We start from the raw sequence: 15,431 nt of genomic DNA on the forward strand, positions 1-15,431 counted from the left end.
ATACCGGCTTACACCGACTCCACTTGCTTTTTCGTCGGGTAGTTTGGTAGCACACGGTATGCTTCTTTCGACGTTTTCCGAACGGTGTCATCCGAGTGCACATCCGAGACACATCGTGTTTTCCGAATGGCTGGTGTGTATTACTGGCACACCGGTGTGTATTTCCGAACGCAGCCTATGTATAGAGTTCAGTGGGATGCTCTGGCCAGCTCTGGCTACGTTCCGTTTCACGCATAATGCGCATGGCACATTATTTTATCCTTGTAATTCCCCAAATGTTAAACAAGGATAAAATGATACATCATGTGCATCATGCGTGAAACGGAACGTAGCCTTTGATACGCCGGAATATCGCACATGCGAGAAGTACTTCGTTTCCGGAACCGAGAAAAGTTTCACTCTCTTTTTGTCTTTTGTGTCGACGCCAAGTAAACACGCTTTGCGCAAGAGTCTTGTTTAAGTTCAGTCGGTAATCCTAAGTTGTTGAATTTAAGCGTAATAGTTGGTTTTGTACACGGACAAATAAAGTGATTATAAGTTGTTCGGACATTCCTCGGATATGCTTTTATTGCTGCTCTTCGCAATATTTTCTCACTCGTACCTGCCGTGATAGAAACTCGTCATAACAGCAATCGGAACACGTGACGGAAAAGGAACCAAGGTGCGCGAGAACGGAGCTCTGCCGGTGACCTGCACCGGTGAGCAGTCGTGTCGAATCGGTTTGAATTTAGAAATATCAGAGAATAATGTTGATAGCTTTAAAAAATTAAACAACTTTATTGATTACATAAGTGATGCAGAAGATCAAATAACTTTGAGAGATTATTATGATAATGTTAACAATCTTGTTAAGAGTACTAATTTAGTTATAATCTTAGCTTGTAAACGTAGTAAGGTAAAAATTTTAGAGTACCTATTTGGCAGTAATAGTAAAATACTTAGTAATTTATCTGTTGGCATCAAAGGAACAACCATGTTACTAGATGATGAGGATGAAACATGCCATAATGCATTTTATTATGCTATACGTTCAGGCAATATTGAGCTTCTTGATACACTCATTAATAAATGGCCAGGCAATTATATTGCTGTTCATTTGGAGGAATTAGATAAAATTCTTTCACAAACTTATGAGGAATTAAAACTAAAGAACGTACCATTGTCAGAAGAGATAGAAATTTTTGTTGAAAATAAATTAATAAACTTCCGTTTTTTTTCTAATGCTTCTAAACAAGATCAAAATGTGAAGAATTATCTTAATAATATCAAAGAACGGATTGAATTAGTACTTCAAAATATTAGCTTGTTAAAGACAGAGTACTCAAATACAAAAAAAGTAGATGAAAAGTTTTTATTCATAGCAAAATTTATTGCACAAAATATTCATATATTAAAACGACAATTGAAGTCAACCTATGATAGATTATCTTGGGAAGAAATGGAATTTTGTTTGATCAGTTTTGTTTCTTCTCACATAAAACGTCAAGAAATTAATCTATTCTATCATGCCACATTGAATAAAAGTAAAATACTAAATCACTTAGAAAATTTTGCAAAGAGACTTAAAGAGGAAAAAGATATTATAGAAGGTGTGGACATTGATAAATTTGCTAATCTCCCAAAATTAAAACGTGAAAAAGTTGTTGCCGAGATTGTTAGTAATTATCCTCAATTTGGAGAGTTGTATAGCGATTATCAACAAATTAGGGATATCCATTCTTTAGAAAAAATAAATACTTATATAAAGCTGGCATTATCGGCTGATCCTAAACAAAGAGAAGGGCAGTTAATTATTACAAGGGTTTTACAGTTTATTGGTGAATATTTAAAAAACACTCTAGAGTCTCCTAAGTTATCTAGCACTACAAGTGAGCTTCTTCTACTATCATTACCAAAGAATACAAGACAAGTCATTATAGATTTACGTAATTCATTATCACATGCTTACTCGCTCTCTAAAAGAACAGAGATAGAGGAAAATACAGATGTTAACTTTTTTATTGGTGTTCAAAATGATACTAAAAGAATCAATGATGTAATTACTGATATTCTTTACAACAATAAGATTAAAATGACTAGAATATTGCTAAAAAAAATTACTAATAGTGAAAGCTTAGACGAGATAAAGGAAGTTATTGAAATATTTAATTATGTTAACGTTGAATTAGATAAAATGACTATGGAGAGTTTTAAAGTAATGGAACATGAGAAGCTTGAAAAACTCATTAAAGAATTAAACGATAATATAACTGATAAGATGAATTATGAAAAAGAGCTATTTAATAAAATTAATAACATAATCAATTCTGTAAAAACTAAATCAGAAAATGTCAGAACTGATTATATCATGGGGTTAATGTCCTTAAAGAGCTTAGGTAATAACTACAATATCTACCCCAATAAAATTGACCACAATGTTATTAGAATAATAAAATTCTTTGTTAATAAAATACTAGAGAATATTGCTTCCAAAATGGAGCCTCACAATCTTAAAGAAATTGCGAAGCTGTCAATGAAAATTTTTCATAGTGCTAGGTCAAAGAAACAGGATGACAACTTTGATAAAATTAGTAGATTAACTTGTGAGATTTTTTATATTGCTGAATTTGGAACAGGTGACCTTAAATGGATTGAGGAATTAAGAGAAAAGTTGAATGAGAAAGGTTCGTTTATTCCTATATTTAAACAAAGGAAGGCTTACAATATAACAGAAAAAATATATAATAATTGGCTTGCACTAAAGCTATCTGAACTGGAAAGTATTTTGAAGAATAACTCATTAAGTGGCAAGTTAATTGAAAAACTGCTTTCCTATAAGAAAAATAAAAAGTTGCAAGCAGCAGTAGAAATGCTTGTTCTGGATATAATGTCAATTTTAGGTAGATCAAAGAAGCATCTAGAAAACAATCTATTTTTTTTAGATGATAACACTCCTTTATTAATTGGAAAATGTTTGCGCAATCATTTAGCACACGATAATACCTTAGTTGATGTATTGTTATCTGATCCTTCAATAGCAGTTATCTTGAACGCTAAAAAACTTCTTTCAGAAAATGTAATAAAAAGTAAGAAAAAAATTGGCAAATTGGTAAGAGATGATCCTTCCAAGCTAAAGGATAAATACAAGCAAAGCCTTATCATTATTACTAATCAGGAAAAAATGTTTGCTGCGTTGGAAGAAGGAAATCTTGAAGACTTAAAGAGTTATCTTGGAAAAGGAGCAGATATTAATGCTATTACAAGTATTAACTCATCGACTACATTACATTTTGCTGCTCATGGACCTAGTCTAGAAGTTATAAAATTTATCCTTGATCAAAAATTAAGTGTTAATGTTAAAGATGTAAATGGTCAAAGTCCACTTCATATTGCTGCTGCATATGGAAGAAAAAATATCGTCGAATTTTTTATAAGAGAAGCAGGTGTATATGTTGATGATCTAGATAATAGTGACAAAACACCACTACATATTGCAGCTAAAAATGGTCACAAAGATACTGTTGAAATTCTACTAAAAAGTAATGCTGATACTAATACCAAAGATATGGCTGGTTTTTCACCTTTACACTATGCAATAAGAAATAATCATATTGATGTTGCTAAGATTATGCTGGAAAAAGAAGTAAATGTTGACATTAACGAGACTATGGGTGGCTTTACATCACTACATATAGCTGCAGAAAATGGTTATCTGGAACTAGTTAATTTTTTACTGAGAAATGAGGCAAATGTTAATGCAAGAAATGATAAGCAGGGAATACCATTACATACAGCAGCACTAAATGGCCGTCTAGAAGTAGTGAATGCTTTAATTCTTAAAGGAGCAGATGTTAACGCCAGAGTCGTAGATGGTTGTACACCATTACACTACGCAATAGAAACCGGTCATGAAAAGATAGCTAATATTTTATTGAAGCATGGAGCTAATGTTAATGTTAGTGACAAAACTTATAATAACACACCTTTGCACTACGCAGCAAAAGATGGACATGAGAAAATTGTTAAGGCTTTACTGAAAAATAAGGCAAATGCTAATATTACTACTATAGAAGGTATGAGCCCACTACATTTTGCAGCACAAAATGGCCACTTGAAAATAGTTGCTGCTCTCCTCGAGCATGGAGTTAACATTTGCGCTAGAGATAAAAATAATGTTACACCATTACACTATGCAGCAGAGAGTGGTCATAAGGAAATTGCTGAGCTTTTAATAAAAAATGGAGCAGAAATTAATGATAAGGATATTAATAATCTAACACCATTACATATAGCTGCTCTGAGAGGTCACAAAGATATTATTGAACTCTTAATAAGAAATAAAGCTGAAATTAGAACTCAAGACATTAAGGGTAATACACCATTACATGCAGCTGCAATGAATGATAACAAAAGTATTATTGATTTTCTAATAAAAAATAAAGCTGAAGTTAATGCTAGAAATAATAATGGCACGACGCCATTGTATGTAGCTGTTCTAAATGGTCATGAAGACGCTACTGCTTTTCTAATTGAAAGTAGAGCTGAAGTCAATAATAGAGCTAATTATGGTGTTACACCTTTACATGCGGCTATTGCCGGAGGTCACAAAGATATTATAAAACTTTTAATAAAAAATAAAGCTAAAGTTAACACAGAAGGTATTGCAGATAGTACACCATTACATCTAGCTGTGGAAGAAGGTAATAAGGAAATTGTTGAGATTTTGGTAGCAAATGGAGCCAATATTAATGTTAAGAGTAACACCCTAACACCATTGCTTTCTGCTGTTAAGTATAATCATAAGGAGATCGTTGAAGTTCTTATAGAAAATGGAGCTAATGTTAATGCAGAAGGTGATGAACCTTTATCATTAGCAGTGCTCGCTGGTTATAGGGATATTGTAGAGATTTTGCTAAAAAACAAGGCCTGTATTAATATAAAATATCCTGACAATATTACATTATTACATTTGGCTGCTAAAAGAGGCCACAAGGAAATAGTAAATGTTCTGATAAAAAGAGGAGCCATTGTTGATGCTATAACTATTAACAATGCAACACCATTATATATTGCAGCACATGAAGGTCATGAAGAAGTTGCTGAAATTTTGATAGCAAACAAGGCTAACGTTAACGTTGTAAATGTTGAAGGTGCTCCACTACATACAGCTGCAGGACAGGGCCATGTTAATGTTGTTGAAGTCCTATTAAGTAATAAAGCAGAAATTAATATTAAGGACAATAAGAACAGAACACCTTTAGAATTAGCAGTTGCACATGGTCACTTGCAAGTGGTGAAAATGTTACTGCAGTATAAAAAAGTAGATATGGACGCTAAAGGCAACGATGATTGGACGATACTGCACATTGCTTCACAGACAAGTAACTTAGAAATGGTAAAATGTCTAATAAATGAAGGATCTGATATTAATGCTAAAAATGCTTCTGGTTCAAAGCCTATACATATTGCAGCCAGAGAAGGTTTCAAAGATACTGTACAATTTTTCCTTAGTAAGGGGTTAAGTGTTAATGAGCTTGGTACAGCTAACCAGACATTACTACACTATGCTGCATTAAAAGGTCAGTTAGAAGTTGTAAAATACTTGATAGCACAAGATGCTGACGTTAATGCTAAAGATACTAATGGCTTAACCCCTATGCATATTGCTGCAAATTTTGGTTATAAAGACGTTATTGAAGTTTTATTAAAAAATGGCGCAGTTTATAACGCTGTTGACAAGTTTTATAGAAAGCCATTAGAAATGACTAACAAAGACAACAAAGATGTTATCAATTTATTAGAATCAACTGAAAAATTATTTAAGTCTGTAAAACGTAATAGCTCTTTAGAGGTTAAAAATGACATTAGAACAGGAGCATTTGTTAATGCAAAAAATGCTGATAGTGGAACGTCATTACATTATGCTTCTTGGAAAGGCTATGACGAAGTTGTTAAGATTCTATTACAGAATAAAGCCAATCCTAATGCGGTTTGTAATAAGAGATTGACTCCTGTACATTATGCTGCTAAGTTCTCACATTTAAAAATTGTAAAAGCTTTACTGTCCCATGGTGCTATATATAATGCTGTTTCTGACAATGGTAAAACACCATCAGACTTTACTGTAGATAGAGATATAACTAGTTTATTTAAGTTAATTAATGGGTCATTTAAAAAAGTTAAAGAAGATAATGCTCAAGTTATTAATGACCTAAATAAGATAAAAGATATTGATACAGTAAAAGCAGTGATGAGTGCTCGTAATAGGGAGAACAAAACCTTAATAGTTGCTGCAGTGCATAGTAACTTTTCAAAAGTCGAGCAGTTGAAACAGATATCGCAAAGTGATGTATCCGCTCAGATTGCTACAGCTTTAGTACTCTTGAATCAAGGCAATTATCAAAAAGCTTTAAGTATTTTCAGAAGCGTATTTGAAAGAAGAAAAGAAATACTAGGACCAGATAATCCTGGTACTTTAGATATTCAGACATATATAGCTAAAGTGCTATACAAACAAGGAACTTACCAAGAAGCTTTAAATATGCTTAAAGAGATTTTTAAGAAACAGACAGAAATACTGGGTTTAAATAATAAGGATACTTTAAGTACAAGAAGTATAATCGCTTTAGTATTGTATAGACAGGGGAAAGATGAAAAAGCTTTTAATATTTATCAAGAAGTTTATCAGAAACAAAAGGAAATACTAGGGTCAAATCATTCAGATACCTTAGATACTCAGTTTCACATGGCATTATTATTAGATAGACAGGGAAAATATGAAGAAGCGTTAAATATCAATAGGGCAGTTTTTGAAAAAAAGAAAGAAACACTAGGCACATACGATTTAACTACTGTAAGTGCCCAAAATAATATAGCAATGGTATTAGCTAACCAAGGTAAATATGAAGAGTCTTTAAAAATTTATAAAAAGGTTTTTGAAAAGAAGAAAATAATTTTAGGTATTAATAATGCTGATACCTTGAGAACGTTACATAACATTGCTGAGGTACTCTGCAAACAAAAGAAATATCATGAAGGCTTGAAAGTTTTTGAAGAGGTTTTAAATATCCAGAAAAAAGCTTTACAACAAAATCATCCAGAAACCTTGAATACTCAATATAATATAGGAAATGTACTTTTTGCTCAAGGCAAATGGATCAGCGCATTTAAAGTCTACAAAGAAAGTTTGGATCAAAGAAAAGCTGTTTTGGGACCAAAACATCCAAGTGTTGTAGATATTTTAACAAAGATAGAGATGATTAATTTTAAATTTAAGCTTGAGGGTAGCGAAGCATCAGAGGTTCTCCAGCATCTGCAGAAAGATATCAACATTGCTGCTAGTAAAGGTGATATACAAACTGTTCAGCATTTATTGAAAGATGGAGCTGATGTCAATGATAAAGATATTGATGGAAGAACACCGTTGCATTACGCTGTTAGCTATGGACACATAGATATTGTGAACATCTTACTAAAAAATGGAGCTAATGTTACTCAAGTTACTAACAAAGGTAATACCCCGTTACATACTGCTACATCCAAATGTTACAAAGAAATTGTCGAGATTTTGTTAAAACATATTAGTCGTGATAAATTAAATGACTTTGTTAATGCTAAAACTACTTCTAGTGGTACTACATCACTTCATGTTGCAGCTAAAAGTGGCTCCTTGGAAGTTGTAAAATCTTTATTAAAACATGGTGCAACTTATAAAATTGAGAACAAAGAAGGCAAAACACCTATTAATCTTTCCAATGATCAGAAAGTTACTAAATTCCTGAACTTAGTTGAAGAATTGTTTGAAGATGCAAAAAAAGGTAATGTTGAAATTATCAACAAGTTAAGGATAGTAAAACAAGATGAGTTTTTGGCTGTAACAAGCGCTCGTAATAATCAAGGAAATACATTATTGCAAGTTGCCATAGCTAATAAACATACGAATGTTGCGAGTAAATTGTTAGAAATGCTAAAAAAACCAGATTAAAATTTACAAGTCGTCAATATAGAAAATGGAATTAAAAGTTTAAAACTCTAAAGGTTTGTTTTTAAAGGTTTAGATCCATGTTATTATGATTCAAAAGAAAATAGGCATTGTGAGTAATATGTTGAGAAATTTACAGAACTCTTATAGAACAATAAGAACAATCAAGATTTCAAAACTTCTTAACCTTAAAAAAGGAGAATCTAGATTAATAGTATTGCACCTAACATCTTCTGTAGACAAGGAGAATATAATAAACTGGAGAATATAATAAAACTATAGATTTATTTTTAGAAGCAGGGGCTGATATGCAGAATTATAAAGGAAGGATACCCTTGCATTATACTAATGTTTTCGCTAATGTAGCTTCTCTCTTAAAAGGAGGAGCCAATTCTAATGTATAGAGTAACAGAGGAAAAACATCCTTACATTATGCCACTAGTATTAGTCATGCTGACTATGTTAATTTATTCCTAGAGAAAAAAAGCTAATCCTAACATACGAAATAGAAAAAAGGAAATCCCACTGCAAGTTGCAATTGATAATCGTTACTACTATATTAAAGAATGCTTTTGCACTAATGACCAAAAGAATTTGAGTGCAGAATTATATTGTATACTTGATAAATGTTTTGGTGCATATGAGGATTGTATTTGGAACAAAAATGAGAATCGTTCAGATTATGTCACTAACTTCATTAACTTCACTAAAAATCTAAGAGATCTAAAAATCTAATCTTCTAGGTGAACACAAGAATAGTGAAGATCTGAAGATAATTTTCAGTATTCGAGATTGTGTCATAAACCTTCCGTTTGTTTTCTGTTCCTGAACTCTAAATAAGTGTACACTTAAAATGAAATAGATAGATGTTTCAAAGTTAGCGAAAGCAAGAAGGAACGTTCCAGTGCAGTCTAGTGCAGAAATAGAAAACAAGCCTCTTATGTAATTGCGACTAAAGGTTGGTTTATGCAGGCAATAACCGCTAACTTATGCCGGAACCGGTAAGAAATTAGCCAATCATAATCGATTTATAGAAGAATAATCAACTATGATTGGTCAATTTCTTATTGATTTCGGCATAAGTTAGCGGTTATTGCCTGCATAAACCAACCTTAACTCTCATTCTGGGCTAACGCAATTCAGAATTTGCGCGTATCTGATTGCATCGTTTTTGGGGGACGGATCTCGATAGCACATCCGACCAATAGCACACCACCACTCACAGCGGCTGATGCCTAGAGTTTTTCCACTGATTGGGTTAGATAACTCAAGATGATTGGTTGGTGGGCTATCGTACCGTGCGCTATCGGTTAAAACCGGCGCGCGATTTTGAAGAGTTCATGCACGCGTATCAGAACATTCGTAGAAGGCATCACGCTCGCCATCCCGATAATTGTGGCTCAACTTAAAGTGCAAAATTAAATTAAACGAGTACTGGTTACAGTACAATGAGTTGCAATCGAAAATAGAATTACTCGACGAGCAGGAGTTCAATGACTGGGCCGACTTCGAGGATGCCTATTATTTGCTTTTTGCGAAAACTGCGAGATTCTTAAGCTCGTTCTATAATAGCATAAACATAAGACCGTAAGGTTGTAAAGCGTGGTTTTAAGAGCTTGTAAGCAAATGAAAAATTTTTATTTCTTACGTTACAACCTTACGTCTTGTGTTTACTACTATTATAGAACAGGCTTTAATCCGATAATGTCGGTGCGCGCGCAATCAGCCGTTCAGTGCGTTTGATCGTTCCGAAAATCGACTCAATATCCGACTGTCAAAGTTGAATCTTTCTACGTTGTCTGGGAAGGACAATGAGTGGTTTCCTTTTTTTGACTTTTTTAATTCGCTCATCTATTTGAATACGTCACTTAGCAACGTGCAAAATTGCAGTATTTACAATTTTCACTTATCAGTGATGCGAGCAATGTTATCGCTTCCTTAGGAATATCGGATTTCAATTATCAAGTAGCTTGGAATTTGCTAAAGGAGCGATACGATAACAAACGAGTCATAATTCACACACACGCACGCGACACACACACACACACACACACACACATACTAAAGCAATAGTGGATTTGCCACGCCTTGTTAAGGAAGATTCAACTGACTTGCGGCGCATTGCGAACGGAACGATACGACACGTGCAAGCGCTCAAAGCACTCAGATGTCTCACGCAACACTGGGATGATTTGTTAGTATATATTTTAAACTCAAAGTTAGATTTGTTCACATTGCGCGAATGGCAATCATCTCTGGTGGATATAGAGCCTATGTTTAAGTAGTTTAATGACTTTGTATCTCATCATTGCCAAATGCTGGAGGCCACAAGCGGTTCGAACGCCGCGTCCAAAGACGCCAACAAACGCATACAACAGCAAACAATACGACAAGCTTTACGCGTGGCTGCAGTCAAATAGAAATGTAATTTTTATAACTGTAAGCACGCTATATATTACTGCAGGGATCTTTACCAGCTTCCCGTCAAGCAACGAATGGTAGAAGTCCGCAATTGCAAAATCTGCATCAACTGCCTGCGCTCTCTAGCTTACTCTCTGGACAAATGTACATCAAAAGGATGCAAGATCTGCAAGCATAAGTATAACACACTGTTACACGCCACATCCGAGGAACGTGGTGACGGCACCGACACAAGGGACAGCAAGTTAGGCCTTGACGGCAATGGTGATGCATGTTACAAGTAACACGAGCAGAAATACTATCATGCTCTCTATTACCGTAGTAAATGCAATCTACTCTGATGAATCACCACGCATCTTGTTGGACTCGGTAATCTGCGTAGGACAGGTCGGACCCACTCCAGAACATTCAACATTGCAAAAAACAAAATTCGGTTGAATCTTGACAGCAAGCCACAGCGGCGCCTTGATGCCTGTAAATAACGTAAAGGCCTTTACCACGATTATATTGAACACTCAGTTACATGAACAACTATCATGTTTCTGGCAAATTGCGGACGTTGAAAAGGTCATCATAAGTAACAAAAACGACGCCTTGTATGAAGAGCACTTTCTGGCTAATGTGTTTCGAAACCCAGGCAGAAACGTTGTGAAACTGTTAGTCAAGCAGCAAGTAATTGACAAACTGGGTAACTCGAGGGACATTGCGCTAAAGCGCTTCCGAAGCATGGAGCGATGATTCGCTCATTAGCCGAATTTAAGAGAGCACTATTTCAGCTTCATGGATGAATACTTAACGCTGGGCCACATGAAGCAAATTAATGTACGAGGTGTGTTCAAAAAGTATCGCGAATTTTGAATTTTCGCGGGTTACGTATATTCGAATTTCGATCTTTTTGTGGCGTTATGTTGGTACTCATGTCTCTCACTTATGCCGACAAGCTCGGCCATTTTGAATGTTCACTTAATTGTTGACAGCTGCTTTGCTTGCACGTGTTTTGGATCGTCTTCGATTTTTACCTATTCAAAAAAATGGATCAAAGAACCTGTATCAAATTTTGTGAAAAACGAAATTAAGTGCGCGGATGCATTCCGAATGTTGACTGTGGCATACGGAGAAGCTACCTTGGACCGAAGCAACGTTTATCGGTGGTACAAAATGTTCTCAGAAGGCCGAGAAGATGTGAACGACGAAGAGCGTGCCGGACGCCCGAGCACTGTAACAACAGACGAAAAAATTAATGAAGTGGAGAAAATGGTATTGGCCAATCGTCGAATCACCGTTAGAGAAGTTGCTGAGGACCTAAACATATCGATTGGCTCGTGCCATTCGATTTTTATCAATGATTTGGGCATGAGACGGGTTGCCGCGAAATTCGTACCAAAATTGCTCAATTGCGACCAAAAACAGCATCGCATGAACATTGCTAATGAGATGTTGGACTCTGTCCGCGTCGACCCAAATTTGCTCCAGAGGGTCATAACTGGTGACGAATCGTGGGTTTATGGTTATGACATGGAAACCAAAGCTCAATCATCTCAATGGAAGCTGCCGCACGAACCAAGACCGAAAAAAGCGCGCCAAGTTCGGTCGAATGTGAAAGTTTTGCTGACAGTTTTCTTCGATTGCAGGGGCGTGGTGCATCATGAGTTCTTGCCACAGGGTAGAACGGTCAATAAGGAATATTACCTGCAAGTTATGCGCAATTTGCGCGAAGCAATCCGCCAGAAACGCCCGGATTTGTGGAAGAACAAAAATTGGCTTTTGCACCACGATAACGCCCCTGCTCACACATCGTTGCTTGTGCGCGACTTTTTGGCCAAAAACAACACACTAATGATGCCGCAGCCACCGTATTCCCCAGATCTGGCCCCCTGTGACTTTTTCTTGTTCCCTAAACTGAAGAGGCCCATGAAAGGACGACGTTACGCTACGCTTGACGAGATAAAGACGGCATCGAAGGAGGAGCTGAACAAGATAAAAGAAATGATTTTTTGAAGTGCTTCGAAGATTGGAAAAACCGTTGGCACAAGTGTATAATATCTCATGGGGATTACTTTGAAGGGGACAAAATAGATATTCATGAATAAATAAATAATTTTTGAAAAAACACAAAATTCGCGATACTTTTTGAACACACCTCGTATCAATCAACGAAGAGGCAGCGGTCTTCTACTTGCCCACCTCTCTCATTGCGTAGTCAAAAATTCGTGATCAGGTCAAAGTCGTCTTTGAGTTGTCTTCAACGCATCCTGTAAGAATAACTCAGAAATATCGTTAAATGATGCACTAAAAGTCGGATCAGTTGTCAACGGGACAACTTTATGTCTATTGTGTTGCGCTTCAGGACATTCACTTACGTATTGGTTGCCGACATTATTAAAATGTAACGGCAGGTGCTTGTGCATCTATCGCAAACCTCACTGCAAAGAATCGTATAGCGCAGAGATCCCAAATCAGATGTTGAAACTTATGAATTGACCACGGTCACCTATGGAACTGCACCAGCTTCATTCCTTGCAACAAGATGCCTGACTCATCTAGCAGATCAACTTTCATCTACATATCCCATTGGATCAACATACGTCAAAAGAGATTTTTACGTTGATGACTTCTTCATAGTAATTGGCTGTCTCACGCGGCTTCGCGTGATATTGAGCCTATCGACACGCAGAGTGTCATCAGAGCGTGTGATCCTCCGGAAGCAAGCTAGGAGCCTCGTGGAAAGGGACGATGATTGCGTCTTGCTTTTCCTCTGTCTCTGTCGCTCTCCCGTGCTAAGGCATCGAGCTATTCGCAACGGGTGACACTCTTTTGGACACAGCACGATTGGACACCAACCAATCATCTTGACTTATCTAACCAAACCAACGGAAAAACTCTAGGCATCGGCCGCTGTGAGTGGTGGTGTCCAATCGTGCGCACCCCTTCGCAACGATCAGATTGTATCCTATACTCTTAATTCTCGCGCACAACGATGATAGAGCATCGTTTGGCATCGCCTGTGATGTCGCGCTCGCGCTACTTTTGTTAATGCGTCGTGAATTGCGGATAAAGAGAAACATAGATTTACGCGATCCGTCACATTGTCTCTCTGTGATATAGGCGAAGTATACTCGTGGTATTTTACATGATTATTTACGACAAATCGACTTTAATCTTCGCAATTAAAATAAATCGTTGAACATTAAATGATTAATTGCTGTTGGACTTAATGATTTCACGTACATAACTGACCCATTTTCTGATTGGTGCCGCTTTGAACAGTTGTCTTTCCTTATTAGATTTAAATGACGTAAATAAGAATTTTTCATTTGCTGGTAACGCGTTGAATTGATGAAACAGCATTTTTGGTGACGATGGAGCACAGAGTATCTACGTACCTTACAATCGCGATCAAAATGGAGATCAAGCAAGGGAAATCAATTGAAAATCAGTCAAATCGTATTGGTGAGACATCAAGATCAACACTCTCTTTATCGGTTGATGGGACGTGTACAGAATATTCTGATGCTGAAAGAGTCTTAAGAAAGGTTGCAGCCACCTAGAATTATACAATTACCTCCGTTACAGATTCTGCAGAGAGACAGCTCCGGAGAAAGTACTAATGGAGGAGACGCAAACAACGCGGCAATGGCGAGATACATACAGAGTATACCAGTGATAATGCTGGAACAAATTCCCGTATCGACGATGACCACGATTACTGCGGAGTACTTCGCGACCATGGGCAAGACAGCGGTGAGCGCGATTACAGCATGCTCATGCAGCATGATAACAAAGGAGACGGCGGCGGCAGTGCACAAAATATTGCAAGCTGATTAAGAAAATATATACATGTAAAGTAACGGACGATTTAGAGTTAAGGATAAGATAAATATGTCGATATCAATATTCAAATATAGCGTGTAGAGATTTATTTTATTTAGTTCTAATAATAGAATTAAGTTTAAAGATTTGTTAAATGTCCGTATGCTTAGTTTCAGTTGATTATAGCGGTAGTATTAAGTATCGTGCGTGAACGGATAATTGCATGTGCGAATTGAGAGAATGAATGGGAGTGTTCTACTTGCGTATAGACCCGATATTAGACACCACCAATCATAGGCCGATGCCTAGAGTATTTCCGTTGATTGAGTTAGATTAGGTTATGTGATTGGTGGTGTCCGATCAGATCTGTGCGCAACTGGGATTCACGAATGAATGTGAGAAAGCGCGAAAGGGCGACTTTCGGATTGCCGGCAAAAAATCGTGATCGCCAAGGTGTAAACGGGCACCAGGAGAACACCTGGAAGGTTTTACAAAGTTTTAGAAATTTCTTGACCGACAAAATGGCTGGTCATTGCAAATGACTAGAAGGCGTGGCTTTGCAATTTTAATCGAAAGAGTGGGGTTTTTCGATTCGAGGAAGCCGAGAGAGAGCCCTCGACTTGAGAGTTGATGATGGAGAGTCTAAGGCCCGGTTTTTCATTATCTGGTTAACTTGTAGTTAAACTTGGTGTTTCAACCAATGAGCTTTACTTATGGCATCATCATGAGTAAAGCTCATTAGATAAAACATCAGGTTAAGTTTAACCACAAGTTAAACCACAAGTTAACCGGATAATGAAAAATCGGGCCTAAGAGGCAAGTTGTTCTAATACCGAGGCATCCGGGACAATGCGATATTGCGCAACTATACACAATTGCGATACGTGACGGAGTATCATCTACGGAAATGATAACTATTTTCCTTTTATTATTTGTTTTAAATTTTATTAACTCAGAATCAACCGCGCGGCGTGTATAATTACGCGATCAGACGATGCGGGTATAATTTCAATGTGACGCATATTCAAAAATTCGAAGATAGTGTACGCGATGTAGAAACGTTAATTAAGGACGCTGGATGCGACGCGACGTAAAGTATTAGATTAAAGGTATGCGTGTGATATGCGAGTGTGCGCGGTAGACTTAGAAGCGGATAAACGATTGTAGGCAATACAGAAAAGTTCGAGCGCGGAATAAATTTTGTGATACTATTTGAATAAACTTTTATATTTCAAACTAA

General features: G+C 36.5%; 1 protein-coding gene across 4 annotated transcripts; it reads left to right on the forward strand.

Annotated features, from left to right (window-relative positions):
• LOC113004461 lies at window positions 1-15,431 on the forward strand. Of its 4 annotated transcripts, none has more exons than XM_039451221.1 (2): window positions 1-7,796; window positions 13,955-15,431. In XM_039451221.1, exons 1-2 carry the CDS (start codon window positions 974-976, stop codon window positions 13,987-13,989), a joined length of 6,858 nt encoding a protein of 2,285 aa, XP_039307155.1. In that variant the 5' UTR covers window positions 1-973; the 3' UTR covers window positions 13,990-15,431. The 4 variants fall into 4 exon arrangements, with proteins under 4 accessions (XP_039307155.1, XP_025993596.2, XP_039307154.1 ...); XM_026137811.2 differs by lacking the exon at window positions 13,955-15,431 and having other exon boundaries at window positions 1-7,490; window positions 7,635-8,710; XM_039451220.1 differs by lacking the exon at window positions 13,955-15,431 and having other exon boundaries at window positions 1-6,875; window positions 6,939-8,710.

Source organism: Solenopsis invicta, chromosome 6, assembly GCF_016802725.1.
Source record: "Solenopsis invicta isolate M01_SB chromosome 6, UNIL_Sinv_3.0, whole genome shotgun sequence".
Classification (NCBI taxonomy): domain Eukaryota; kingdom Metazoa; phylum Arthropoda; class Insecta; order Hymenoptera; family Formicidae; genus Solenopsis; species Solenopsis invicta.